Here is a 12,626-nt window from a genome sequence, read left to right as displayed (position 1 = left end):
AGGGATCATACATTAGGGGATCACATATTAGGGATCATACATTAGGGGATCACATATCAGGGGTCACACATTAGGGGATCACATATCAGGGATCACCTTTAGGGGATCACATATTAGGGATCATACATTAGGGGATCACATATTAGGGATCATACCTTAGGGTATCACACATCAGGGTTCACATATTAGGGGGTCACATATCAGGGATCACACATTTGGGGGTCACACAGGGTAGGTGGCTCAGGATTGCTGAATGTCTGTCCCTCAATTTGCATAATAAAATAAAAGTGTGTTTACAATGTAATACAATCCTGCTGTGCCCCCCTCCCCTATATGTATGTGTCCAGGTAAGGGGGGGGGGTCATACAGAGTGCATTGTATTGTTGGGGGCACACAGGGCCCCTCTATCCTCTCTTCTCTCTGATATGATAGCTCGGCGGTGCCCGGTGTCAGTCTGCCCTCCTGTAACCCCTCCGCTGCCGGCCGTATTCAGCACACAACACCCCGGGCTACGATGCAACGTGGCGCCCTGGCTCCTCCCAGTCATTGAATCTCGCCCGGCCAATAGGAAGCGGCGTAACAGCTGACCGACCACAACGTCTCCTGGCACGGGATTGGCTGACAGCGGCTCCCATCCCTGTACAGAGCAAGTAAGTCCACGGTGACATGCTGAGTGCAGGTTGAGAGTGACCCGCCCGGTGAGTGGAGGAGGCTGAGGGGTGTGCGGGGTACTGCTGGAGGACGGGGTGTGACTGAATGCAGAGTACCGGGGGGGAGGGGGGCATATTGCTGGGGGTATGTGTGTCAATGACAGAACGAGAGGTATGTGTCCCCCAGGGGTCAGCAGTAGGTGTATGTGTCCTCAGCGGTAGGTGTATGGGTCCCCAGGGGTCAGCAGTAGGTGTATGTGTCCTCAGCGGTAGGTGTATGGGTCCCCAGGGGTCAGCAGTAGGTGTATGTGTCCTCAGCAGTAGATGTATGTATCCCCCGGGTGTCAGAGGTGGGTGTATGTGTCCCCCAGGGGTCAGCAGTAGGTGTTTTTGTCCCCAGCCATAGGTGTATGGGTCCCCAGGGGTCAGCAGTAGGTGTATGTATCCCCAGGGGTCAGCGGTAGGTGTTTTTGTCCCCAGCCGTAGGTGTATGGGTCCCCAGGGGTCAGCGGTGGGTGTATGGGTCCCCAGGGGTCAGTGGTGGGTGTTTTTGTCCCCAGCCATATGTTCCCAGGGGTCAGCAGTAGGTGTTTTTGTCCCCAACCATATGTCCCCAGGGGTCGGTATGCATGTATTTAGGCGTAGGTGTATGTGTCCCCCCCCCCCCCCCCAGGGGTCAGCGGTGGGTGTATGTGGGCTTGGTCACTACTGGGCATGGTTTAAAGGGGTTGTAAAGGAAAAAAATTGTTTTCCCTAAATAGCTTCCTTTCCCTTAGTGCAGTCCTCCTTCACTTACCTCATCCTTCCATTTTGCTTTTAAATGTCCTTATTTCTTCTGAGAAATCCTCACTTCCTGTTCTTCTGTCTGTAACTCCACACAGTAATGCAAGGCTTTCTCCCTGGTGTGGAGAAAGCCTCTTGAGGGGGCGAGCAGGAGGGTCAGGACACTCTCTACTTTGCAGATAGAGAAAGAAGCTGTGTGTTAGTGGGCGTCCTGACACTCCTGCTCGCCCCCTCAAGATGCTTTCCCCACACCAGGGAGAAAGCCTCGCATTACTGTGTGGAGTTACAGACAGAAGAACAGGAAGTGAGGATTTTTCAGAAGAAATAAGGACATTTAAAAGCAAAATGGAAGGATGAGGTAAGTGAAGGAGGACTGCACTAAGGTAAAGGAAGCTATTTAGGAGAAAACATTTTTTTCCTTTACAACCCCTTTAAGTGAGGGCACACATGTGAGAGGGTCATGGGTAGTGCATGCATGCCTGGGGGCTTAGTTGTAGAGCACACTTGTTCAGGGATTAGTGGTAAGGACACTTGCTTGGTGGACTGGGGGTGGGGACACTTGCTTGGTGGACTGGGGGTGGGGACACTTGCTTGGTGGACTGGGGGTGGGGACACTTGGTCGGGGACTGGGGGTGGGGACACTTGGTCGGGGACTGGGGGTGGGGACACTTGGTCGGGGACTGGCGGTGGGACACTTGCTTGGTGGACTGGCGGTGGGGACACTTGCTTGGTGGACTGGGGACACTTGGTCGGGGACTGGCGTTGGTGACACTTGGTCGGGGACTGGCGGTGGTGACACTTGGTCGGGGACTGGCGGTGGTGACACTTGGTTGGGGACCGGTGGTGGGCACAGGTTGAGTACGATTACCCGTATACTATTATGACAGGTGTCACCCGTTAGACTACCTGAATTTGCTCTTTTGTTGACTCTCTTTGCCTTCTTCAATGTCACATTAGAGGTGACAACAGAGCCACTCACAGCTGGAAATTTTGCTGATTTGGAGGAATCGCCCAAAATTTGAGCCATGTATGGCTGGCTGTACTCTGGTGTCCTCTACCAATGAGGGAACAGTTAGGCGACATCATCTATGTGTTCCTCTGGACAGTTTGGATGACTTCTAAGGCTGGCCTAGATTTTTATTAACCACTTAAGGACAGAAGGTGTTTTTCAGATTCAGTGTTTACAAGACTAAAACAGTTTTTTTTGCTAGAAAATTACTTTAAACCCCCAAACATCATATATATTTTTTTTCTAACACCCTAGAGAATAAAATGACGGTCATCGCAATACATTTTGTAACACCGTATTTGCGCAGCGGTCTTACAAGCGCACTTTTTTTTGGAAAAAATTCACCTTTTTTAATATAAAAATAAGACAACAATAAATTTGGCCCAATTTTTTTACATATTGTGAAAGATAATGTTACGCCGAGTAAAATGATACCCAACATGTCACGCTTTAAAATTGCGCCCGCTTGTGGCATGGCGTCAAACTTTTACCCTTAAAAATCTCGATAGGCGACGTTTAAAAAATTCTATAGGTTGCATTTTTTGAGCTACAGAGGAGCTCTAGGGCTAGAATTATTGCTCTCGCTCTAACGATCGCGGCGATACCTCACTTGTGTGGTTTGAATACCGTTTTCATATGCGGGCGCTACTCGCGTATGCGTTCGCTTCTGCGCGCGAGCTCGACGGGGCGCTTTAAAAAAATATTTTTTTTGTTTTCTTATTTATTTTTATTGATTTTATTATTTTTTACACTGAAATAAAAAATAAAAAAAAATTATCACTTTTATTCCTATTACAAGGAATGTAAACATCCTTTGTAATAGAAAAAAGCATGACAGGTCCTCTTAAATATGAGATCTGGGGTCAAAAAGACCTCAGATCTCATATTTAGACTTAAAAGCAAAAAAAAAAAAGGAAAATGTGTCATTTAAAAAAATTGTCTCTTTAAGAGGCTGGGCGGGACTGACGTTTTGACGTCACTTCCGCCCAGCAGAGCTATGAGGACGGGTGGGGGCCATCTTGCCCTCACTCAAGTCCTCACACACCAGGCAGCAACATCCGATCTCCTCCGCCGCTACCGACGGCTCCGGTAAGCGGCGGAGGGCGCGGGAGAGGGGGGGCCCTCTCCCGCCACCGATAACGGCGATCTTGCGGCGAATCCGCCGCGGAGACCGCCGTTATCGCTTACACGGCCGCCTACTGTAAAGATGGATACCTCAGCTGTGGCAGCAGCTGCTGCCGTTAATGAGATATCCATCTTTAAAAACAGGACGTATATATACAGTGGGCGGGCGTTAAGTGGTTAATTACAGACACTTGCAGTGCATCCGGAAAGTATTCACAGTGCTTCACTATTCCACATTTTGTTGTTGCAGCCTTTTTCCAAATTATTTTTTTTTTTTTTTTCGATCAGGTAGTGGATGGATCGAAGAAAAAAAAAAATGAACTGATTCCCTCAGCCACACTGTTTTTTTTTTCTTTTACCTTTTTTTTTTTTCTTTACCTGCAAAGTAAAGGCATATTGTGCTAGTATGCATCACATACTAACATTTTATGTTCAACTTACCTGCAAACGAAGCCGGTGTTCTCCCCGCTGGAGGCTGCATCCATCTTCTCCTGTCTTCCTTCTGGGTCCGCGGACTCTGGTTGTGTGACAGGCCGGAGCCGTATGCATGCGCGCCAGAGCCACCAATCACGGCCATTCCTTCAGAGCGCATGCGCTGATGACGTCATTGTCGCAGTATACATTAAATATCTCCTATACGGTGCAAGTGTAGGAGATATTTACAGTACCTATAGGTAAGCCTGTAATAAGGCTTACCTCTAGGTACAAACATTTAGAGGGAAGTTTACTTCCTCCTTTTAAAACTCCTCCCCCCCAGTGCCGATCCTGACCTTCCGGGGGCCCTAAGCAAAATGACATGTCACATTAAAGTCGAGGAGGGGGGTGGGGCGCTACCGACAGTGACATGTCCCATTAAAGTTGAGAAGCGGAGGAGGGGTGCTCTGCTGTCCGAAATGACAAAGTGAGAAGCGGAGGGTGCTGTCTTCTTACCTCTTCTCCCATGCAGCCAGCGAGTTGAGAAGCGGGGTGGGGGGCCAAAAATTACTTCTCACCAGGCAGGGCCTCTAGGAATTTGGGGGGCCCTCCGCAGCTTTGCAGGGCCCTAAGTGGCTTGCATAGTGAGCCTATAGGGCGGGATCGGCCCTGCCTCCCCCCCCCCCCTCAGGTGCCACTTTTGGCACCTTTTTGGGGGGGAAGGGGGGACAGGATTACCTGTCTTTCACAGGTATCCTGTTCTACTTCTCGGAGCCTCAGCCACGGGTATTGACGTCACCACCCGGACTCCCTCCTTCTACCCGGCCGCCGGGCCAGTAGGAGAGGGGAGCAGAGCCATGCGCAGTAGGGTTCCCGGTGTGAAGCTGTAAGGCTACACTGCCAGGTTCCCTTACTCGCAATGGAGGCGGCGGCACCGGACAGCTGGTGAAAACATCAGCTGCGGTGCCAAAGTTGCTGAACTCCAGGACAGGTAAGTGTCCTATTATTAAAAGTCTTTTAATGTTGGCAGCAGTGGGCGAACCTCCGCTTTAAGGCCTGGTTCACACCTATGCGGTTTTTGGAGCTTTTTGCAGAAATGCACTACAGTCCATTTAACATGGTTTCCTACGGGGCATGTTCACATCTGTGCTTTTTTTCAGCCACTACATTTCTTGAAAACGGGTCAGAGACTTTTTTGAATGCAAAACTGTGCGATTTTGGTTCAATAGACTTCAATGGAGATGCTGCAGAAAAGCATGTAAGGCGGTATTCTGCCCAACAACAACTTGGCCAAAAAAAGCGAAGCTTATCAAACGTTTGTGCAAAAAAGCGAAATGCATAGCAGAAACGGTTTAAAAGCTAACGGCATAGGTGTGACCCAGGCCATACAGAACTGGCAGTGCAAGTGGATGGGGCAGGTGGGGGGGGATTGTATCAGTACAGGAGGCAGTTAGATACTTGAGGTTATCACAGTGCTACACACTTAGGTTGGGAAATACGGAGTAAATGTGAAATGAGATAATGATTGCACACCAGTAAATGATAAAAGGGAATGATGAAAGTGTTGTGTAAGTGAGTGTGTTGGGTGAGATGGAGGAAATGTGTACACTGACCTATCGGGGGGGTAACAATACCAGCACTTCCGTAGTGCTGGGATTATGTCATAACCACATTGATAGATGGTTCCATTCTGAATTCTGGCACTGCACAGCGTAAACTCATTCAAGTGTTCTGAACACGCTCTTGGTATTAAAATAGAATTCCAGCCTAGACCAGACCGGCGCAGATTAAAAAAAGTTAAGAATACAGATTATTTTTTATTATTATTATTATTATTTTTATTATTATTATTAATAATTTTTTTTTATTTTTTTAAACAGGTTAGGTAGCGAGGAGGGAACATTTTTAGGGCTAGATAGTGTTAGGCTGGAATTCTACTTTAACCTCTTGCCTACTGGGGTGATTTTTTTTTTTTTTGCTAGAAAATTACGTAAAACCCCAAACATTATACAGTATATTTTCTGAAAGCAGAGGCCCTGGAGAATGAAATGGTGGGTCTTGCTGCAATTTTTTTGTTGCCTGATATTTGTACAGCCGTACAAACGCAGATTTTCAGGGAAAAAAAATATACTTAAAGGAGAAGTACAGCCAAAACTTGTTTGGTTGTACTTCTTTTGGATCACGGGTGTGCAGAACGGACTGAAGCCCGCTCTCGGCTGATGTCACAGAGCCAGTCCAAGCTTGGGAAAGTTTGCGACAATATGGTCAGGATCCACCCACATGCCTGGAGCAAGGTGTTGAGAGGCTAAGCCAGCCGCTCCCCCCCCCCCCCCCTCCACAACCCAGCACTCCAGTGAGCAATGGGGTGGGGGGGGGGGGACAGAGCAGAGAGCGGAGACTGACAGTCGCTGCTCATGGAGCTATTGGTGGTGTTTCCCAGTTTTTCTCAGGCATTGTTTCTCAGTTTTAGAGCCAGCAGGGGTCCACTTAGGTAAGTATAATTATCAAAATAAATACAATTTCCATACCTTTCTTTTGAATTTAATTTTAGTGTGCACAAACACAAGACCCAATGTTTTGGTAAAAAATAAGATGATGTTGCATCGAGTAAATAGATACCAAACATATCAAGATTTAAAATTGAGCAAGCCTCTGAAATGGCTACAAATTACAGTACCTAAAATTGTCCATACGTGACACCCATAAAGTGGTTGTAAACCCTTTACAACCACTTTAGCCACAGGTAAGCCTAGATTAAAGGAGTTGTAAAGGAAAAAATTGTTTCACCTTAATGCAATCTATAAGCTAAGTATAACATGTTTGTTATTTTAAAGTGGAGTTCCACCCATAAATATAACATTACATCAGTAGTTTTAAAAAAAAAAAATGTCATTAGTCCTTTAAGAAATTTTTTTTTTTTTTAGATGCCTTCAAAGTGTTGTTGCTAGGCAGAATAGTTAATCTTCCCACTTCCTGCACCTAGGTGCTTAAGCTTCCTAACCTACACCGCACAGACTCCTGGGAATGTAGTGGGTGTAACTTTCCAGGAGTCTGTGCATTCCCCAGTCTCAAAGAATCATGTGACTTGGACAGTACAGGTGCTGAAACCTGATCTGAAACCTATTACACTGCTTGTGCAGCACTGAGCATGTGCGAGATCTGGAAGTCATACAGTCTGGCTTCATGATGCACACACTTAAGATGGCCCCAGTCAATTTCTATTTTATAAAGTGTCTAAATGCTGTAACAACCTAACAAAACGGACCTTAGTTTACAGACTAACTTTACTAGAATACATTAAGCTTGTGTATTACAGGGGTATTTATATATAAAAAGTGAAATTGTGGCCGGAACTCCGCTTTAAAGAATTTTTTTTTTTTTCCTTTAGTAACCCTTTAAGGTTTACCTGTAGGTGCTTGAAATATCTCCCAGACCTGCACGGTCTAGGAGATATTTTCAAATTTCTCCTGCGCATGTCCTGGAGTTAGAAAGGGCACGCTGTGCTGTTTCTCGGGTCATGCCGTTAAAGGAGGCTCCTGTGCGACTCCGGCCAGTCACAGTGCCGGAGTTCGCGGCCCTGGAAGGAAGATGGGCGAAGAATGGCCGCTCGCTACTAGCGAGGAAGACGGTGACATTGCAGGCTTCTCCTGCAGGTAAGTGTCACATAATTTTAGCCCATTATGCTTTCCCTTTACAGGGAAACAAAGAGGAAGTGACACCCATCAGGGTTTACTTCCTCTTTAATGCCTAAACAGGTTTTGCAGACACATGTGATTCAATCACCATTTATAGGGTTGTCCCGATACCGATACTAGTATCGGTATCGGGACCGATTCCAATACTAGTATCGGTATCGAGACCGATTCCAAGTATTTGCGGGAGTACTTGTACTCCCGCAAATACCCCCAATACCGAAATAGAATACTTGCACCCGCCGCCGCCGTTAAGCCGACTGGGTAATACGGGCGGGGAACATTACAGCTTTCATTTGAATAGCTGTAATGATTCGCGCCGCGTATAGACACTCCCCCTTGCTCGGGTGAACTGTCCAATCCCGAGCAAGGGAGAGTCTATACGCAGCGTGGCGCGAATCATTACAGCTATTCAAATGAAAGCTGTAATGTTCCCCGCCCGTATTACCCAGTCGGCGGCAGCGGGGATGCGGCGGGATGCAGGTAAGGGGGACATGGCTGAATATGGGCGGGAGACATGGCTGCATATGGGGGACATGGCTGGATATGGGGGGGGGGGGAGACATGGCTGGATATGGGGGGGGGGGGAGACATGGCTGGATATGGGGGGGGGGAGATATGGGGGGGGAGACATGGCTGGATATGGGGGGGGGGGGGAGACATGGCTGGATATGGGGGGGGGGGAGACATGGCTGCATTTGTGGGGGGACATGGCTGCATTTGTGGGGGGGACATGGCTGCATTTGGGGACACATTTAAAAAAAAGTATCGGTACTTGTACTCAGTCCTAAAAAAGTGGTATGGGGACAACCCTAAAATTGACCTACATTCACTTGCAGTACTGGTTGGTGGAAAGTAAGACAGATGAAAAAAAAAAAACATGGAGTTCCTGCAGCTAGTTTTTCCAGTGGCATTGACCTCAGAACTATGCAGGCGCCACACGTGAGGTAAATTATCCACAATTCAAGAAGCCCACCCCAGTCACCTCTGGAGGAACTGTAGGCTTTCAGTGAAAGCTGGTTGAGGGAGACTGACCTAGATCCTGACTCTCCAAGTAGAGATGACACTGAAGGCGTGCTAAAGTGACCCCTCAAGTGATATCGCATATGATATGGTTTGAGAGGTCAGTTGAGCACAAAGCTTGGTGAATCTGGCCCATAGATACTTTTACTTTTCCCAGTACATTTCCTCCATTGTGTGTATAAATAGAAGTACATGAGAGAATACAATAACCTTGGATTGATCTTGTCTTTCAGTTCCTGTGCTGCTATTAGAATGGTGATGGAGCCTCATCAGTTTCTATACGTGCTGCTACTGTGTGCAGGAGAGGTGATCTCCAAACCTACCTTTCGTAAGGAGAGGATACGCTTGGACCCCGAGCTCAACACTCAGGTTCATGAGGAGAACCAGAGCTTCCAGCAGGACCATGAGGCCTTCCTGGGAAAAGATGAGGCCAAGACATTTGATCAGCTAACTCAGGAGGAAAGCAAAGACAGACTAGGGTGAGACTCTGCAATTTGCATTATTGTGTGCGAATTTGCTAACTTTGCATTTATTTTAATGAACGGTCTTCAGTTATTGATTGTGCAGCAATACAACGGCACAAATACATAATTCTCTACCTGGAAATCACAGTATTTGGTGTGTGGTAGACATGGAATGCTTTACATAACCATCTATTTATCTCGGTGACCTCACGTTCTGTCTCTGGGGTGCTGGAGGTAACATTGCTGTACCTTAAAGGGGAGTTCCAGTCATTTTTAAAGTTTATTAAAAGTCAGCGGCTACAAAAAGTGTAGCTGCTGGCTTTTAATAAACATACACTCACCTGCTTCAGCGACGCGCCGGCCGGGGCTCCGCTCCTCTCCCCCCCCTCTCCGGCCGGCGTCTTCATTCTAAGTGTGGGCACCCGGCCGTGACAGCTTTCGGCTTCACGGCCGGGCACCCACTGCGCAGGTGCGAGCGGCGCTGCGCCATCCGATTGGTCAGGTGATCGCCTACAGGGAGGGGCTGCCAAAAGGCGATTAGACTATTCGCCTTAGCAGCCCCTCGGAGGAAGTGGCCTCCGCCCCCCCCCCCCCCCCCCCCAAAAAATTTACATGCCGAGGAGGGATGTATCTGTGTAGATACGCCGGCGTACTCTCTCTGTGGCTCTGCCCCTTAGTCTGTTCATAGACTATGTGAAGCGGTCCCCCTGTCTTCCTCGGTGAGGGGTCAGATGATCAGATGACAGGGGAGTGTCTTCCAATGCTGATAACGTGGCACATACACTTGTGAAATGATCAGGGTTGTCAGTGATTCAATGAGCTTAATTCAAATAGGGGGACTGAATGGTATCTGCAGTATAATACCGCTAGTCGTTCCGTGACCTCCAAGTTACAAACGGTCATGTGCTGCAGTTGATCATTTCAGCGCTCATCTCAGAATGTAATATAAATGTATCTCAGGCGGGTCAATTTTTCGCCAATGGGCAGCTCCTGACACAATCGGAGCTTGCTTCCAAAATGTCCAAAACCGTCTTTCCATTCTGGACATACTGTCAAATCCGCCATTTCCTTGCTACAAAGGCTCCGGGATCGAAATGGTCCAGGGCCACAACTCCGTTTGAAATTATATGTTCTAGCGGACAGCCACAAAGACACCTCATTTCGGCTATTTACACACATTTGTTCTCTTCACACACATGTAAAGACAATTGGGCCAATCGACAGTGGGAACGTGATCTCGAGCTTGACCTCTCGGAAAAGGAATGGGAGGACATTTACAGACTGGCACACAAAGGCTCAGTCAATGTACAGATACAGGAGAATGCGTACAAACTTATCTCCAGGTGGTACAAAACCCCGCTCAAGCTGCACCGCATTAACCCTGAAATCTCGATCACTTGCTGGAGATGTAAAAGAGAAACGGGTTCTTTTCTCCACATGTGGTGGACATGCCCCAAGCTTCAACCATACTGGGAGGAAGTTTACAAGCTTATATCACGAGTCACCACGATTACATTAGATTTCACACCCGCTCAGTTTCTTCTCCACCATGCACAGTCGATCCCGCAGGGCTATTACCGGTCTCTAGCAATGCACATGGTGAATGCGGCTCGGATGTGTATACCACTCAATTGGCTTTCTCCCAATCCTCCGTCTATTCCAGATTGGTTCCAACGTATCCATAAAACAATGGAGATGGAGGAATTGATTCACCAGGCGAAGGACACCCCTTCTAAATTCTTTGAGACATGGGCTTGTTGGATCCACTTTATTATGACTGACGAATACAAATCCCTTATGGCCTAAGGGTGTTAGGTAAAACCTCCCAGTGGTCGGGACTACTAGAGCTGCGATGGGACCCCCGACCATACCCGGAATCTTCCCTTCCTTTTACCTCTTTTTCGTTTGCTCGAAGTTACATGTGCACGAAACACATGGTTTTTTATAGATGTTCCTACCTAGTAAAGTTGTGGGCTTCTAAGGATGACAACCCACGTAGAGTTCGACATTTAGGTTACTGTTGTTTCTTAAGTTTCTCAGTCATCCTGATATTTTCATTTATTCGAAGATGGGCGACCTGCTCACTCTACAACCCCGTTCGTCACTGATGCTTTGCCCCATCCGGGTAAATTTTTTGATTAATGATATGTTCTACATAACGGCTGCGCCCGAAATTTTCAGGGGCGGTGGTTGATGGCTTCTATGGTATACCATATACCTTTGTTGTATGTTATTGAATATTCTTCTCTTTACGGCTGCGTCCGTTTGAATTGCTACGTATTGGAAATATTTGACATATATGTATCTGTTAAGTTTCAAATAAAAGCTTTTGGAAAAAAAAATAAATAAATGTATCTATTTGATATTCGCTGAGGGCAATTTTACCCTGCATGTTGCGTTTTTTTTTTTTTTTTATTTCTATGTACCAAGCATTTGTCTTATAAAATAAAACAAACAAAATTACATTTTCCATACATTCAATGCATATCAAGACCTGTATATTTCTGTTTAGGCAAAAAAGCTGACTTTTCTTAATTTAATATACTTTCTTTCTTCATTATTATTTTTTTATTTTTTATTTAATTGGTTCAAGAAATCCAGCACTTTCACATTGTTCGGATGTGCATGTTACAAACGAACCAAAGATTTCCCAGCACACTTTCCAGCCTGTAGAGCTGCACAATTCTGGCTAAAATGAGAATCGCAATTTTTTATTTTTTGCTTAGAAGATGGGTCACAATTCTTGCGGTGTAACATCATCTTTCACATTAAAAAATGAATAAATGGGCTAACTTAACTGTTTAGTTTTTGTTTTTTTTAACTGAAGTGTATTTTTTTCCCAAAAAAATGCATTTGAAAGACCACTGGGCAAATACAGTGTGACACAAAATATTGCAGCAATTGCCATTTTATTCCCTAGGGTCTCTGCTAAAATATATATAATGTTTTGTTTGGGGGTTCCATGTAATTTTCTAGCAAAAAATATTGATTTTTAACTTGAGAAACAAGTGTGGGAAAAAGATATTGGCCCGGATTCAGAAAGGACTTACGACGACGTATCTCCAGATACGCCGTCGTAAGTCCAAATGTGCGCCGTCGTATCTATGCGCTTATTCAGGAAAGCAGATACGCCTATCTAAAGATGGGCCGATCTCTCTGAATCTGGCCCTTGGACTTAAAGGCACAGTAGGACTGTACGGTAGGACGTACATTTACTGTACTTGACATTGGCGATGTGTAAATCTAGCCGTTTACCCGAGGGACTCCTTCATATCATGGCATTCTGGTGTGTTTAAAGCACAATAACATATGTTGTATTACCCAACACACCCCATTCCACAAAAAAAATACTTGCAGCCCTTTATTAATGCACAGTAGCACCTGGTGGCGCGCTGCCATGTGTTGCTGTGCTTTGCAATGCAGATACATTGAGGTACCATTCAATGGTGTAGCAGTAAGTTATACC

General features: G+C 46.4%; 1 protein-coding gene across 3 annotated transcripts in view; it reads left to right on the top strand.

Moving 5' to 3' along the window:
• The first annotated feature begins 548 nt into the window (after nucleotides 1–548).
• The window catches only part of RCN1 (reticulocalbin 1), a 35,670-nt gene continuing 23,592 nt past the window's right edge, over nucleotides 549–12,626 (top strand). The window contains exons 1-2 of one of the 3 annotated variants that reach the window (XM_040328312.1): nucleotides 549–650; nucleotides 8,930–9,175. In XM_040328312.1, coding sequence (XP_040184246.1) covers nucleotides 8,949–9,175 — 227 coding nt within the window. In that variant the 5' untranslated portion in view covers nucleotides 549–650; nucleotides 8,930–8,948. Of the gene's footprint in view, nucleotides 772–8,929; nucleotides 9,176–12,626 lie in introns of all 3 variants that reach the window. The other 2 variants (XM_040328311.1, XM_040328313.1) reach the window with 2 other exon arrangements.

Source organism: Rana temporaria, chromosome 11 (assembly GCF_905171775.1).
Source record: "Rana temporaria chromosome 11, aRanTem1.1, whole genome shotgun sequence".
In the NCBI taxonomy this organism is placed as follows: domain Eukaryota; kingdom Metazoa; phylum Chordata; class Amphibia; order Anura; family Ranidae; genus Rana; species Rana temporaria.
This window is presented reverse-complemented; position numbering and strand designations above follow the sequence as displayed.